The 13695-nt window shown below is 37.4% G+C and overlaps 1 protein-coding gene across 1 annotated transcript in view; it reads left to right on the top strand.

Annotated features, from left to right (window-relative positions):
• BBOX1 (gamma-butyrobetaine hydroxylase 1) overlaps positions 1-13695 on the top strand; it is a 51003-nt gene that overhangs the window by 17057 nt on the left and 20251 nt on the right. Inside the window, exon 4 of the mRNA XM_058662470.1 lies at positions 8877-9075. Within this exon, the coding sequence (XP_058518453.1) occupies positions 8877-9075 (199 nt within the window). The remainder of the gene's footprint in view (positions 1-8876; positions 9076-13695) is intronic.

Below are 13695 nucleotides of genomic sequence, written 5' to 3'. Positions count from 1 at the left end.
AAATACATGCTCTTTCCAAGGCAGACCTAATAAAAGTTCCTCCCTAGATTTGCTTGGACTCATATTTACATGCCCATGTGTGAGAATAACCCCAGAGTTTCCAATGATTAGAAAACAAATTTGTTTTCTGTTTCGCCTGACATAGGTGAAGCGAACCTATTGCAAATGCTGCAAAAAAGATTCTTGGATTTTTGGCTACGAGTTTATGAATGTATCATTTTCTTTATGTCTCTTCTGTGGCTTCTTAATGGCTTTCAGTGTGGCCTGATCTTTACTGAATTGGGTATTATTTATTATTTCTACTGCATTTTTGCATTGTGCTGAGTAAATCTGGACATGGTAGCAGAAGATTCAAATACTCCTCTGAAGGATAAGCCTGCCTTTGTTCTCTCAGCTCAGATGGGCGACTCAGACCCTGGGAAGTGCACTGCAGTGTTCTACACGATTAGTTTCTTGTGAACAAGTCTTCTCTTTTCTTGTAGCCCCAGGTTGTTTTGTTAACATTCGTGGTTGGACTGCAAGTTTGTAATTTGTAAATTTAGGGAATTTCAAAGTATGATGTTTCAAAAAGTGAAGTTTAATTACTTTATAGGTTTCCTTCACATTTTCCAAATGGACACATAAAAGATAAACAGTCATTATCGCGATTGCCAACACAACAGAAGATTTACTCCCCAAGGGGGAAAAGGATCACTGATCAAAAATTACTCCCTCTCTTCTAGTCCTACTCTACTTCTTCAAGATGACAGAATGTAAACTACACAGTCTTCATTTTCAAGTAGCAGATACCTAAATCACAATTTAGGTAAATTTTTAAGAATGTCCATGGAATAGCTGTGGGCTATCCAAAAAAGTAAACAAAATATATTTTTTAATTTTTTATGTTGCTATTTGTAAATTCTGTCAATCTGTCTGGTTTTAAGCTGTGCAAATTAGGTAAATAATGTTTGAGCACTATGTCATTCCATGCATTCTCTAACTTTATTGTTTTGTTATAAAACATTTGCATTTCTCTCCATAACTTTACTTTTGATCAAAAGGATAATATAGCACTGAAATTACTAGATCGATGAGAAACACAAAGTTTCTATGGCCTCAGTCTTTATCTGTGCAAAAGAGATAATAGAGTCTACCTGCATGCATATCTATTTTCTTGAGTGATGTGATGTTGGGTGAAAGGCAATGTCACACTTTACATACTGACCTATTTCATCTTGACAACATTCCCTTGAAAGTTGTAATAAGAAATTATTGACAGTATCCACAAGGTGTTCTTTGGCATTGAACACTGTATCACATTTTTAAAATGTGGAATTCTGAATTAAAACTTCTTTCTCCTTTTCTTCTATTGGTTTTCATGCTTTTTAAGTTTACTGTTTGGTGGCACAGGAAAACTGATAATCAATAAATTACAATGGAAAAGGATTGCATAGTTGTCATTTTGGTTAATTGATTATTTGGAGTCTTTTTATCATTTCATGTCAGAATTTTTGAAATAGCATGGGCTCTTGCACAATTTTGCAGGGTAAATTCCTTAAACTTCCTGGTGGCCACGGTCATCTCTTCTGTTCGGTTCTCATGCCTTACTGCTTTCAGGACTATCCAAAATCTTTGCTGGGGCTTTCCAATCACCCACTGTCTAATATCCTACTTTGTCCAAGCTCACCTGCTTTGCCTACACATTTTAACAAGATCTACTCACAGTACTTGCCATAATTTTTATATTTCTACTGTGTTTATGTGCTGGCTTCACTGTTTTGCATGCTTTTTCTTCTGGCAAGAACAGTTATCACAGTTATCTTTGTTCATGAATGCAGTGTCTTGAAAGGTTTAGGTTTTTAACAAATACATGCAGAATAAGGGAAATTTTCAACATAATGTAACATAAGGAACAGTGTGACTGAGGTATGTGCCACTGGTGAGGGGACCCAGGAATGAAATACATCTACACACCCTCAGCACATCTGAAAAGTTTGCTAAAGGAGGTATTTATAGGGAAAGATGGAGAGAGAATGGCTGATCCTCCTGCACTTTAGACAAGCTATTTCAGGACCAAGGGCTTCGTTCAGTGCAGGTAGACAGAAGATCCTTGACTTGGAATAACACATTGCAACCCAACATGCCGCAGTCATGAATTTAACTGTAGAACTTCTTTATGACTTTCCCTTTTCTGAAATACAGCTCAGAATCCAGGAATGTAATGCTTAACCGTGAGAAGGGAACCTTGTATAAATGATGCTCTGAATGCCAGCATGCAGTCTGTTCATAGATTTTACGATGTGTGAAGTACATGTTCAAGGAAGTATTTATTAGTAAGACCCTAAGTTAAATTAGAAAGGGTGGTTCATGCCTTACACATTCTGTCATTTTTCATGCTGTTTATCTTTCCGGACCCAAGTGTGCAACTTAAGGTTGTTTTTAATGTATCTCCTGACAAATGATGTACTCAAGTCAATTTTATTTTCTCTTGGTTCCCCACTTCTTATGTTTTGCAGTTAGAGGGAAATGCTCTTAAATTACACTTTTGAAATCAAATTTTGATATTGTGTACCCGTATCACACAATGCTTTTATATGTTAACTTCAGTGGAATGTAGTAATATTTCTCATAAAAATCAGGACACTGTGATGAATTTGTTGTTAGCAACAATGTAGTGAGCTATGAAAGTCGCACATAGCACAACCAAGTATGTGAGTAACTCACATTCCATCACTGGTTCTACTATGCTTTTGGCATCTGAATTCTGCAACGTGTTGGTCATGGTACTGCACAATGAAACCTATGACTAAAAACTAAGTTTCCACAGAACTAAAAAGTCATTGAACTACAAACTGAAAATGAAAAATATGGTATCTGTCATAGTGATAGTCCTTCTCACACTGGATTTCTTTAGGTAATTATGGTTAATTTTGCACTTCTGAAAATTAAAACATTTCTTAAAAAGAAGAAAAGAGGGAGAGAAAATGAATGCCAACCATATACCCAATCACTCACCAAATGCTTCCAATGGCAGATCTGTTCTGGGCCTAAGCTGGACGCCTAGAACTCAATTTAGTTCTCCACCATAGGTGACAGGAATACAATCACTTGAGCCATCATTGTTGCCTCTCACTGTTTTAGTAGGAAATTGGATTCAGCAGCATGGGGCATTAATTGAAACCAGGAACTCTGATGTGGAATGCAGGCATCTTAGCCACTAGACTAAAATACCTTCCTCCTTCCAAGTCTTAAAAACAAGGATGTGTGTGCATTTCTATGTGTGCATACTAGCAATGTAAATGTATTTTTCCACAGTGTGAAAAAACCTCAGAAATAAAAATTTAATATTAAGACATGCTATAAATGCATGCAATGTGCACTGTAAAATCCTTCTTGAATCTTGAATCAAAATATAAACTCAAAGTTTTTAAAACAATGACATTTTAAGGAATTCTGAAAAATCTCCCTTACATTCTTCTGGCAGGTTACTGAATATTTAGGTGATCATGAGTGTAAGCAAGTGCAAAATAACATGAGTCACAGAAATACACTGCTGTCAAATAAAGGGGAGAAAGGTGGATAAACATGCAAAGGTTTGGCTCAATTTGCAAAAGGTGACTAGTAACGTTTTTGTTGCAGTGTTATGCATCCAGCTCTGTTCCTGTTTTCTCTGGATTTAAAACCCTGACGAGGATCTGCGTTGTGTCCTTAAACAATCATACTTGAGAAAGCTCAAGTTCAGACAAAGTGTTCCTGATTTTTTTTTTGTCTAGTTGACCTCCTTTACAAGGAACAATATAAGCTGTGAATATCCAGACACATCAAACATTAAAAATACCTCTGATGATGGTATTTCAAGATATCAAATGTTTATTTTGTATATAGTTAATATTACAGACTTTGGAATCAGTCATCTGAATTTCACTGACTTGCTCTGTAAATTATTAGCTGAATGATTTGGACCTCTGCCCATTTCTCTACAATAGTAAAAGAATATATCCAATACATTTGCTGTGGACAGCGGCCAAATTAATTCGTATTAAGCATCTAGTACTGTGTCTGGTGCCTAGAAAACACTCAGCATGCAACAGTCGTTTTCATTGTTGTTGTGACAGTTCTACCATGTGCCAAGCACTGTGTCAGACTTCATGCACAATCTTTTGCATGATCATAAAGATTCTGCAGCATAAGCTTATCTTATAAAGTAGGAGACTGACTCTCCCAAAAGAAGCCAGGAAACTAGCTGGTAAAAATCAGGACAATGATTCAAACCCAAACTTCTCTGCATGCATATCCATATTCTGTTTAATGCAGTATTGTTCACATGTGGCATTAAATTAATTGAAATTAACTAAATTTTTAAAATTCAGTTCTTCAGTTCTACCAGACAGAAATCAAATCTCCACGGCCATATGTTGCTAATAGTTACACTATTGGATACTGAAAATATGAAATATTTCAATCATTGCAGAAAATTCTCTTGGACAGAACAGCAATGAATATCATGCCATTTCTCTAGGCTGGATAACTGCCAATAAAAAAGAGTTTTTAATTATAAGTATTTTCTAATAAATTACATTTCAACAGTAAAGAAAGCATATTTGTTATAGAGTTGTAAGCAACAGTTTAAGCAACTTTCGTTCAATGAAAACTGATAATGGTGAGAAATGCTACAGCTTACACAAGAATGGCAGATTAATTTCTTTTTTAATATATGTATTTTTATTAATTAAATTGCATTATGTGGCACAGTTTCATAGGCTCTGGGAATTCCCCAACCCCTCCCCGTACCCTCCCCCCATGGTGAATTCCTCCACCTTGTTGCTGTATTACATTTCAAATTCAGTCAAGATTCTTTCATTGCAAGAGTATGCCAAGCATGGAGTCCAGCATCTTATTGTCCAGGTAAATTCAATCGTATCTTGGGGAGACCATCTCTGGTCTGAAGGCAGAGCTGGTAGAATATTATCCCGATCAATTTAAAGCCACAGCATAACATCAATGACAATTTACAACATTATGGAATTAATTTACATAGTATTGAGTAACCAATATGTTTAAAAAAAATGCAAGTTCTTAACCACATCCTGTGACTACTTCATTGACATTTCAATTTCAGTTTATACACAGAACTGGCTGCTATACACCTTAAAATGGCTATAGGGTACTATTCAGCTGTCTCATGTCTATTTTTATTATAGTATTTAGCAGTTTATGGTGTTGGAGCATAATTTTGCTGAACTTGGCAGATTTTATGATAGTCTAAACTGGCTTATAACTCTAACAAGGCATATGTCAACAATTGAGGTGCAGACAGTTTTAGGAGGGATGTGCAGAGAAATCTTCAATACCTTAGTGAGGAGTAATCAATCTTTGTGTCCTACCTAATAAGGTATGTGTGAGTCCACGCTGACCATTTCCTGTCTGGTTCTAAGTTTTCCTTGTTGTTCTCTGTCTATCTATTCTAATTGTGTGTGTGTGTGTGCATGTGTGTGCGTGCGTGCGTGTGTGTGTTGGGGGGCAGGGCTCTGGAGCGATCCTGATGGTCATTGCAAGAGAGGGTGGGGATCCAAAGTTGGAACTAAGCAAGGACCAGAGAGAGCTCCCCTCCCTAGTCCCAAACGAAGTTTACTGTTCTGTTTCTGCAGACCACTCAGGGTTCCTGGCTGTTGTTACGATGACCTTGGATCCTGCGAGGAAGGATTTGGACTTCTTCCATCCCATGTGGTAGATCCAAACGGAAGTGGATGACCTCAGAGTGCCTGGCCTCCGAAGGCACTCCAATTCCCCGTGGTCTCTTGGGCAGTTGGGATGTAGTCTTTGGTGACCGTACTGATAGTCCTTGGTGAGGATCTGGGAGTCTTCAGGGTTTGGATACAAGCCTCCTCCTGTCCCCCTGCTCCACTCTGGGGTCCCCCCTGCTCTGTGCATATGACCTCCTGTTAAGAGGTTGTTAGATTCGCTCTTGATTCCCCTGTATGTCTTTGTAGTTTTACTATTGCCTAATGCTGATTTGAGTCTGTTGTCTATAAGTTACCTGTTATGTTCCTGATAGGTTATACGTCACGTCTTCCTCACACATTCTAAGGAGATGGAAGATTTCTCTGCTCTCCCACCCCATTTCAAGAATGGCAGATTAATTTCTAACATCACATCTGGCTCTAACACTCTGTGGGCCCATAACTCTATTTGAGGCAATATAATTTATAATAGTTTTCAATATTTAGATTTACACCTAGGTGTAAACATCCTGAATAACAGATGCTGATTTGTAATTTATGTGTTAGATGCTGATATTTTATCCAGCAAATTTTTCTACTAACTAGAAGCCAAATGATTTTTCTAGCAAAGTAGCCAATAAGCAGTATTTGTAATATTCATCACTTTCTCTTTACAGGCCTTTTTGACTGGTATCAGATATTATAATCTGGGGGCATAAAATGCAATAATCAAATAGGAGTAGGAAAGCAAGCAGCCATTAGTCAATATTCAGAGCAAAACCAAGCTGATTGCCTCTTTGAAAAGCTCTTTCATACGAAATTAATACCATTTAATTTTAGAAGGAAAGTTAGTGAAGGCATGAGGAAGTTTCGTGCATATGAAGGAGCATCAAAGCTGTGGAGCAGTACCATTATTTGGGGCAAAGAATATCTGGTACTTCTACGGTGTTCTGAGCATAACTCAATAGCATCTATTATGTTTTGATTGTCAGTTTCCATGTCCAGTTCTCCTGTATGCTGTAAATTTCTTAAAACTTTGCCATACATCTTGTGTCATACTTAAATGTTAAGCTTATTGAGAATATCAGCCAACAGTTAACTGTTGAATAATTAGTATGTTCAAAGAGTTTCAAGAAACTGTGTGTATATCTTAACATATCCATAATAATTACTCTTAACTTCTCATATATCGTTTCTGTTATTGCTTTAACCCATTTGCTCTGGTCTGAACAGCATGACCCATGGAATGATCAGCTTCTCTTACTTAAGTGACTTGCTTAACATTAAATGATAAGGTTTCCTCAAATGTAACAAACATTTTAAAAGCAATGCTATATAGATTATAGTAGATTATAGTTCTTTCAATTCTGATTAGTCCCATGGAAAGAGGAGTTATAGGACTTAGGAACCCGTGACTGGATATCAGTTCAACTTCCTGAGAAAATACAAAGAGTAACATGAGCCTATACAATGTGTTTGATAATAACGAATATCAATATAGGCTAAAAAATAAATGCAGCTGCTATGGAGGCTCAGTTTACAGTTAGTCATTTAGATCTTGGGAATTCTGATCCATTATGTAAACTGTTATGCTTAATACCCCAAAATGTTGGCAGTTCTTGTAACTTTCACTTGATTTAATCTCCCTACATGCACACAACCACTAGTTTTTGCAACAACTAATCAATAAACAAGAAGTGGCTGCCTGCACCTATTTGACTATTCAATACCAAAGTCACTGTCTCACCACTTAAAAGAATCTTTTGCATACAGAAGACAACTTAGTTTGACACCAAGGAGGAAAAGATTTCCAGTCAACAACTCCTACAAGTGTCATGGACCAATTCTTATCTGAGAACTTAGGGATTTGAACTTTTCCCGCTATTACATGATATGTTCCCCAGTCTCAAAAGCAAAGCATTGCTCAGGATGATATTAAAATCATAAGTTCTTGGTCTTTGTTAGGATGGTTTCGCTTTCTGAAGACAATTTCATTTTCAAGAAAGGAATAACTCCAATGTATGAGCTAAAGTCATGTCTTTCTTAAATCCAGTCGTTGCTACCTGAATTGCTTCCCTGTACAAAATCACATTTCCAGGGCCCGGAGTGATAGCCTAGCAGCTAAAGTCCTTGCCTTGAATACACCAGTATCCCAAATGGGCACTGATTCTAATCCCGGCAGCTCCACTTCCCATCCAGCTCCCTGCTTGTGGCCTGAGAAAGCAGTCAAAAACTGTCCAATGCCTTGGGACTCTGCATCTGCATGGGAGATCCGGAAGAAGTTCCTGACTCTTGGCTTCGAATTGGCTCAGCTCTGGCCATTGCGCTCACTTGGGGAGTGAGTCATTTGATGGAAGATCTTGCTCTCTGTCTCTCCTCCTCTGTATATCTGACTTTGCAATAAAAATAAATCTAACTTTTTTAAAAATCACATTCCCTCTGTTTTGCACTTAATTTGGAAGAGCCTGGTTTTTAAGTCAGTTATTTGATGCAATTGTTTTTCTTTCTGCTTTTTCAAGTAAATGTTTTGTTATCAATATTTAAATAATCAGAGACAAGAGAGCTAAGGCAAGGCATTTCACCATCCCTTCAGTTGCACTGGTTCTAAAGGCTTTATGTTTCCCAAAAGGCATGTCTGCATTTTCTTCCCCATGAGCAACTGTTTCTGACTCCAAAGGGTGACCTCATTCCAAGATAGCTTCTTATCAAGTGAACTACGAGGAAGAAGGAGCAATGCCTACTCTGGCAAATACCACTTCAATCTGGCCTGTAATATTTTCGCTCTACCATTCTGATTTTATCATCTGTTTGGAATTAAGCAATGTAACTTGGCTATTGGTACACACAATATATCAAGGTTATTTCTAAGAAGTATTTAGAGAGAAGTTATGATAGCATACAGACCAAGGGCTGTGCATAAACTAAGCAACAATCCTCCACAAATAAGGTATATGGAATATCTGCTATGAGCCCAACCTTGTTGAACTTTCGGAAGTACCCTTCTATAATGACTAGCACAGATCCAGCAAAGGTCTGATGATTTTGGTATTCCTAATATGTCTTGTATTTAATAAGCTCTGTGATAAATCAACAATAGCTCTAAGAAACTAGTTCTTTCAGTGATGTATATAAAAACAATGTTATTTCAATTGACTTCTTCATTTTCTTAATTCACAGAATGCCAGTACTGGGGTTCAGAGCTCAAGCTACCTACCCTGGATTTTGATGATGTTTTAAAACATGATGACTATGCATACAAGTGGCTCTCTACCCTCAAGAAAATAGGCATAGTGCGACTGACAGGGGCATCTGACAAGCGAGGAGAAATCATAAAACTTGGGAAAAGGATTGGTTTCCTCTATCTCACATTTTATGGGTGAGTCACAAAATAATTTGTGTTCCTCCATCACAAGTAATGTGTCACATATTTATCAGAGGGGTGACGCTCCTCCAATGTAAGATGCGGAAATTTCCATAATGTTTTAAAGAGGAAGTCAAATGAAAAGAGGAGTTTAAGAGCAGTAGTTCTCTAAGAGTGGTCAAAACTTGTGCAGAACTGACAGCCCAGAGACATCAGGCACCTGACATGAGGCCAACGGCAGTTGGCACAAGTCTTCTCAGGCTGCCATAACAAGATACCATATACTGAGTTACTTAACAGCAACACTTTTTTTTCACAGTTCTGAACATCTAAAATCAAGGTGCCATTAGGGCTGTTTATGAAGAAAGACATTTTTTTTGCTTGAAGATGACATCCTTCATGTTTTGTCTCCACACAGCCTTCCTTTCATAGATGCATTGCACACTGCTGCTGCCTCTCCCTTGTCTTGCAGGTGCTCTAGACCCTCTGGGTTAGGATCTCACCCTTATATCTTCCTTTAGCCTTATTACTTCCTTAAAAATTCCCACTTAGGGTTTTAACATATTAATTTGAACAAACGTCATTCAGTCTTTAACAGGTGGGATACAAGGCGTCTGTGTCTCCAACACTTTAAAAAAATATTCAACTCTACAAGTTTTAATGTTTGTTAAGGTTTTACCTCCCAAGAGTTGGCACAAAACAAAATTTGATCCTGGAGAACTGGAGTTAGTCACCAAACATGTAAAATTAAACAGTGTTTTAGTAAATAACATCCTGAAAGAAATTTTTAATAAGGATTTCTTAAGCAGTAGCATTAATTATGGATATTGAAACACTAGCAAAAAAGAATATTTACCTGAAGATGGAGTTTTAACTGTATTTATAATTTTTAGCATACGTCTTTCATGCGAGATGGATACAATTATTTTTGGGCTCCTAGAGCAAAGAACATTGGCAGTGAAAGGGACCTTCAGATTCCAAAGGTTGCACACGCCTGGATTCAGAGGAGTTAGCTTTGGTCCACATGATCAAGTCCAGTAACAACTGGGCCTAATTTTTTGCATATCAATGATCTGCTGGGCATAGCAGATGTTGCCCTTTAATTAAAGAAAGCATAGGCTCACTCTTCTAGCTTTCAAAACCCCTCCCTCCACCACAGTCCTGCAAGGGTCCTGCTAGCCTTTCAACTTTCCACCCCCTAATGCAGAGTAAGACTCTGATGTAAATTAACAGAGGATTAAAAATATTTTAACCACTTAGACTCAAGTAATTTGAGCAAATTTCTTCATGAAACACAGCCGTGCTTAGAGGAGTCCCCTCCAATCCTCATGCCAAGAACTTCATTTTACCATTAGCAGATTTACATTGCATAAGATTTGCATGTGCCTCCGTGTGCCCTAAGGATTTTTTTTTTTTAGATTTTTTTTTTATTACAAAGTCAGATATACAGAGAGGAGGAGAGACGGAGAGGAAGATCTTCCATCTGATGATTCACTCCCCAAGTGAGCCGCAACGGGCCGGTGCTAGGCCGATCGGAAGCCAGAAGCCAGGAACATCTTCCAGGTCTTCCAGGTCTCCCACGTGGGTGCAGTGTCCCAAATCCTTGGGCTGTCCTCGACTGCTTTTCCCAGGCCACAAGCAGGGAGCTGGATGGGAAGTGGAGCTGCCGGGATTAGAACCTGCACCCATATGGGATCCCGGCGCATTCAAGGTGAGGACTTTAGCTGCTAGGCCACGCCGTCGGGCCCGCCCTAAGGATTTGACCTGCCTTAGAGATCACAGTAATATCAAAGAGGAGGGAAAAAAAACCTTTGAAATGATTATGAATCTTGAGTATATTGTTTGTGCTTTATTTGTCTTTATAAGATATTCTGTAAATGGTTGATAAAGAATCTGAAAGTTATTGAATTAATTTATAACTTCAGTTGGCTCTCCATTGGCTTTCTACTCTGATTATCAAGAAAACAAAACACATGCTTTCAGGCACTGCATCTAAAACAGAACATTTTGGAATACATACGAGTGGTTTTACTTAGTTTTATTTGCCAATAACAAACTCTTTGTATCTATTCCAATTCATTTCACAAGCTTATCACTACTTAAATTTGAGGGCTTTTTATTGGAACTCCTTAAATCTTCCTACCCACCACTCTGACTCTAAGGGTCAGAGTCTTAGTCATGATTTACAATTTATCTTTTCTGTTGTTGTATCATATAATAGGGCTTAATTATATGCCCACTGATCTAATATTGTGAAATGTATTGAAATAAATAGTAAATGTCTGTTATCAAAACAAATCAACCATACTACTACAATTGTGTTTTCCCCTTCCTATCTAACCACACTGACAGAACCTCCCCCATTTCACCTTCCTCAGATGTTTCCCAAAAATCTCTCAAACTATATGCAAGCCAAACGAAATAAATTTCTTGCTACCTTACCCCTACTTCTGCCACTGATTTGCAGTATCTATGCAGCTGTTTGGAGGGAAGGGAACAATTTTTAAATTCTCTCCTTTAAAAAGAACAATTTCATTGTGAGGGTTATTTTATTTTTTTAAGATAATAAGAAAAGTGATTATTTTCTCTGAAGTTATACTTCTTTGCCATTTCTCTCTGCAGTGATTTTGATGTTAGTATAACATGAGCCTTAACAGATTATTAAGTGATAAGAGTGTCCCAAAGCATTACAAGGGATGTCTAGATTCATGGATCTCAATTGAGGCTGTACATTGGATTAGCCAATTGGAAAAATACTGATGATGGAGTCATATCAACAAAAGGTTTTTTTTTTGCTTGTTTTGTTTTGTTCCATTTTGTTTTTAAGTAGGGACGATATCTGGTGTAAGAATCAGGACTTCTGAAAAATTCTGCTGGTGATCCTTATGCACAGCCACAGTTGAGAAATTCTGGTTGAGAAGAAGCAGTGTTTCAAAAAAAGTTAAACCTAAATCTCAGCTGGGATGGATCTTGGGTTTTTTTCACATCCTCTGAACTCTCTGTTCTCTTCACTCAGTGATGTTTGTCATGTTCTGTTGGTTATACTTGGACTTAATCACACTTACCTTTGCAAAGTAAGTAGTTGCTCTGAATTCAGATCTTTGTGTCTCCACTAACAAAATAGCTTACTCTTGTTTGAAAAATAATTGGGTTGGATGTGAATGAATAAATGAAGGCAATAACAAATAATAGAGCATAGAGTGTCAAAACTAGGACTGAAGGAGAAAAAAAAAAGTGGTGACAAGCTAAAGATAAACATCACTTTCCATATAAAGTTTTCAAGAACCTCATGACTGTTCTTACATTCCAAAAAATACAGTAGTTTGCTATTGGTACCACACTTGACATGACTCCCTTAGGAAATTCATACTCGTTCAACACTTTCCAATTCAAATATGGTTACCAGTTTGGAGAATTTTAAATACATGGGTCTAAAATAACTAATTATCATTTTAACAACTGGCTGTTTTCTAAGTGGTTCATTGAATGGACCAAAACCAATAGATTCCCGCATGTCATGAAGTTTTGACATGTAAAATCCAACTATGTTCAACTGTGAGTTGTAAGAATACCTCAAAATGTTCATGTAAAAGAGATTAAAGGCACATTTGTTTTGATGTCAAAAAATATGTCAAAACCCTTTTGTAATTTATTCATACCATACATTTTCCATAAACTTTTTGAAATCTCCTCAGACACACCTAGACACTTAAGACTATAAAACAACAGATGAATGCAGCAGTTATTAAAGAATTTTCCAATTATAAATTTATGTTCAACTAAATCAAAATGGCAATAGCTTTGAGGATAGAAGTACATGTCATTTTCCACATCTGTATTTTCTAAGATGCTTACTATTATTTGCCAGCACATTATCAAGACAATATTTTTAGGCAACATATGCAGTGCTTCATAATCTCAGTGCCTGGATCATGAAGGTTTCCTGGGAGAACATGTAAGAGTAAAGGAATTTCTATTGACAATTTCATCAAATATAGGTAATGGATAACATTTCATCAAAAAAAGGTAATATTTGGAAATATTTAAGTTTTCCTGGGAGAACATGTAAGAGTAAAGGAATTCTATTGACAATTCCATCAAATATAGGTAATAGGTAACATTTTTATTTTTGTTGATGTTTAAATAGTTAATTAGGGTAGGAAGGGTTGAGGATTAGAAGAAAATGTGTTAGGCCATTGATCTCAAATTTTCTTTTTCTTCTTCCTGTATTTAGGGAAAGACAGAGATAAAGGGATAATTGCCCAACCTCCTCAGTGGGGAAATGGCCACTGATGTCATCCCAAAGTCCCCAGTGTGGAGCATGGTCTGAGGGTTCTGCACAAGTAGTTTCAATATTTCTGAAATGCTGGTGATCTCACCGACACAAGGATGAGGAAATCGTTCTAAGGTCCATTGGCTTACATGGTCTAGCTTAGATTCTCCATTCACCCAGATATTTGCTGTCAACATGGGCCTGGGGTGGTTGACCAATTTGGTCTGCCTTCCCTTTCTGCTATGGTGTCAGCTGTCCTCTGCAGGCTCCAATGGACTGCCATATTCTCCATGTGCATCTGAGTCTGCTGTCCACTGTATTCCATCTAAGCTAGCGAGAAAGCCCACTTCTGACACATGCAC

This window comes from Ochotona princeps, chromosome 4, assembly GCF_030435755.1.
Source record: "Ochotona princeps isolate mOchPri1 chromosome 4, mOchPri1.hap1, whole genome shotgun sequence".
Taxonomy (NCBI): Eukaryota; Metazoa; Chordata; class Mammalia; order Lagomorpha; family Ochotonidae; genus Ochotona; species Ochotona princeps.
This window is presented reverse-complemented; position numbering and strand designations above follow the sequence as displayed.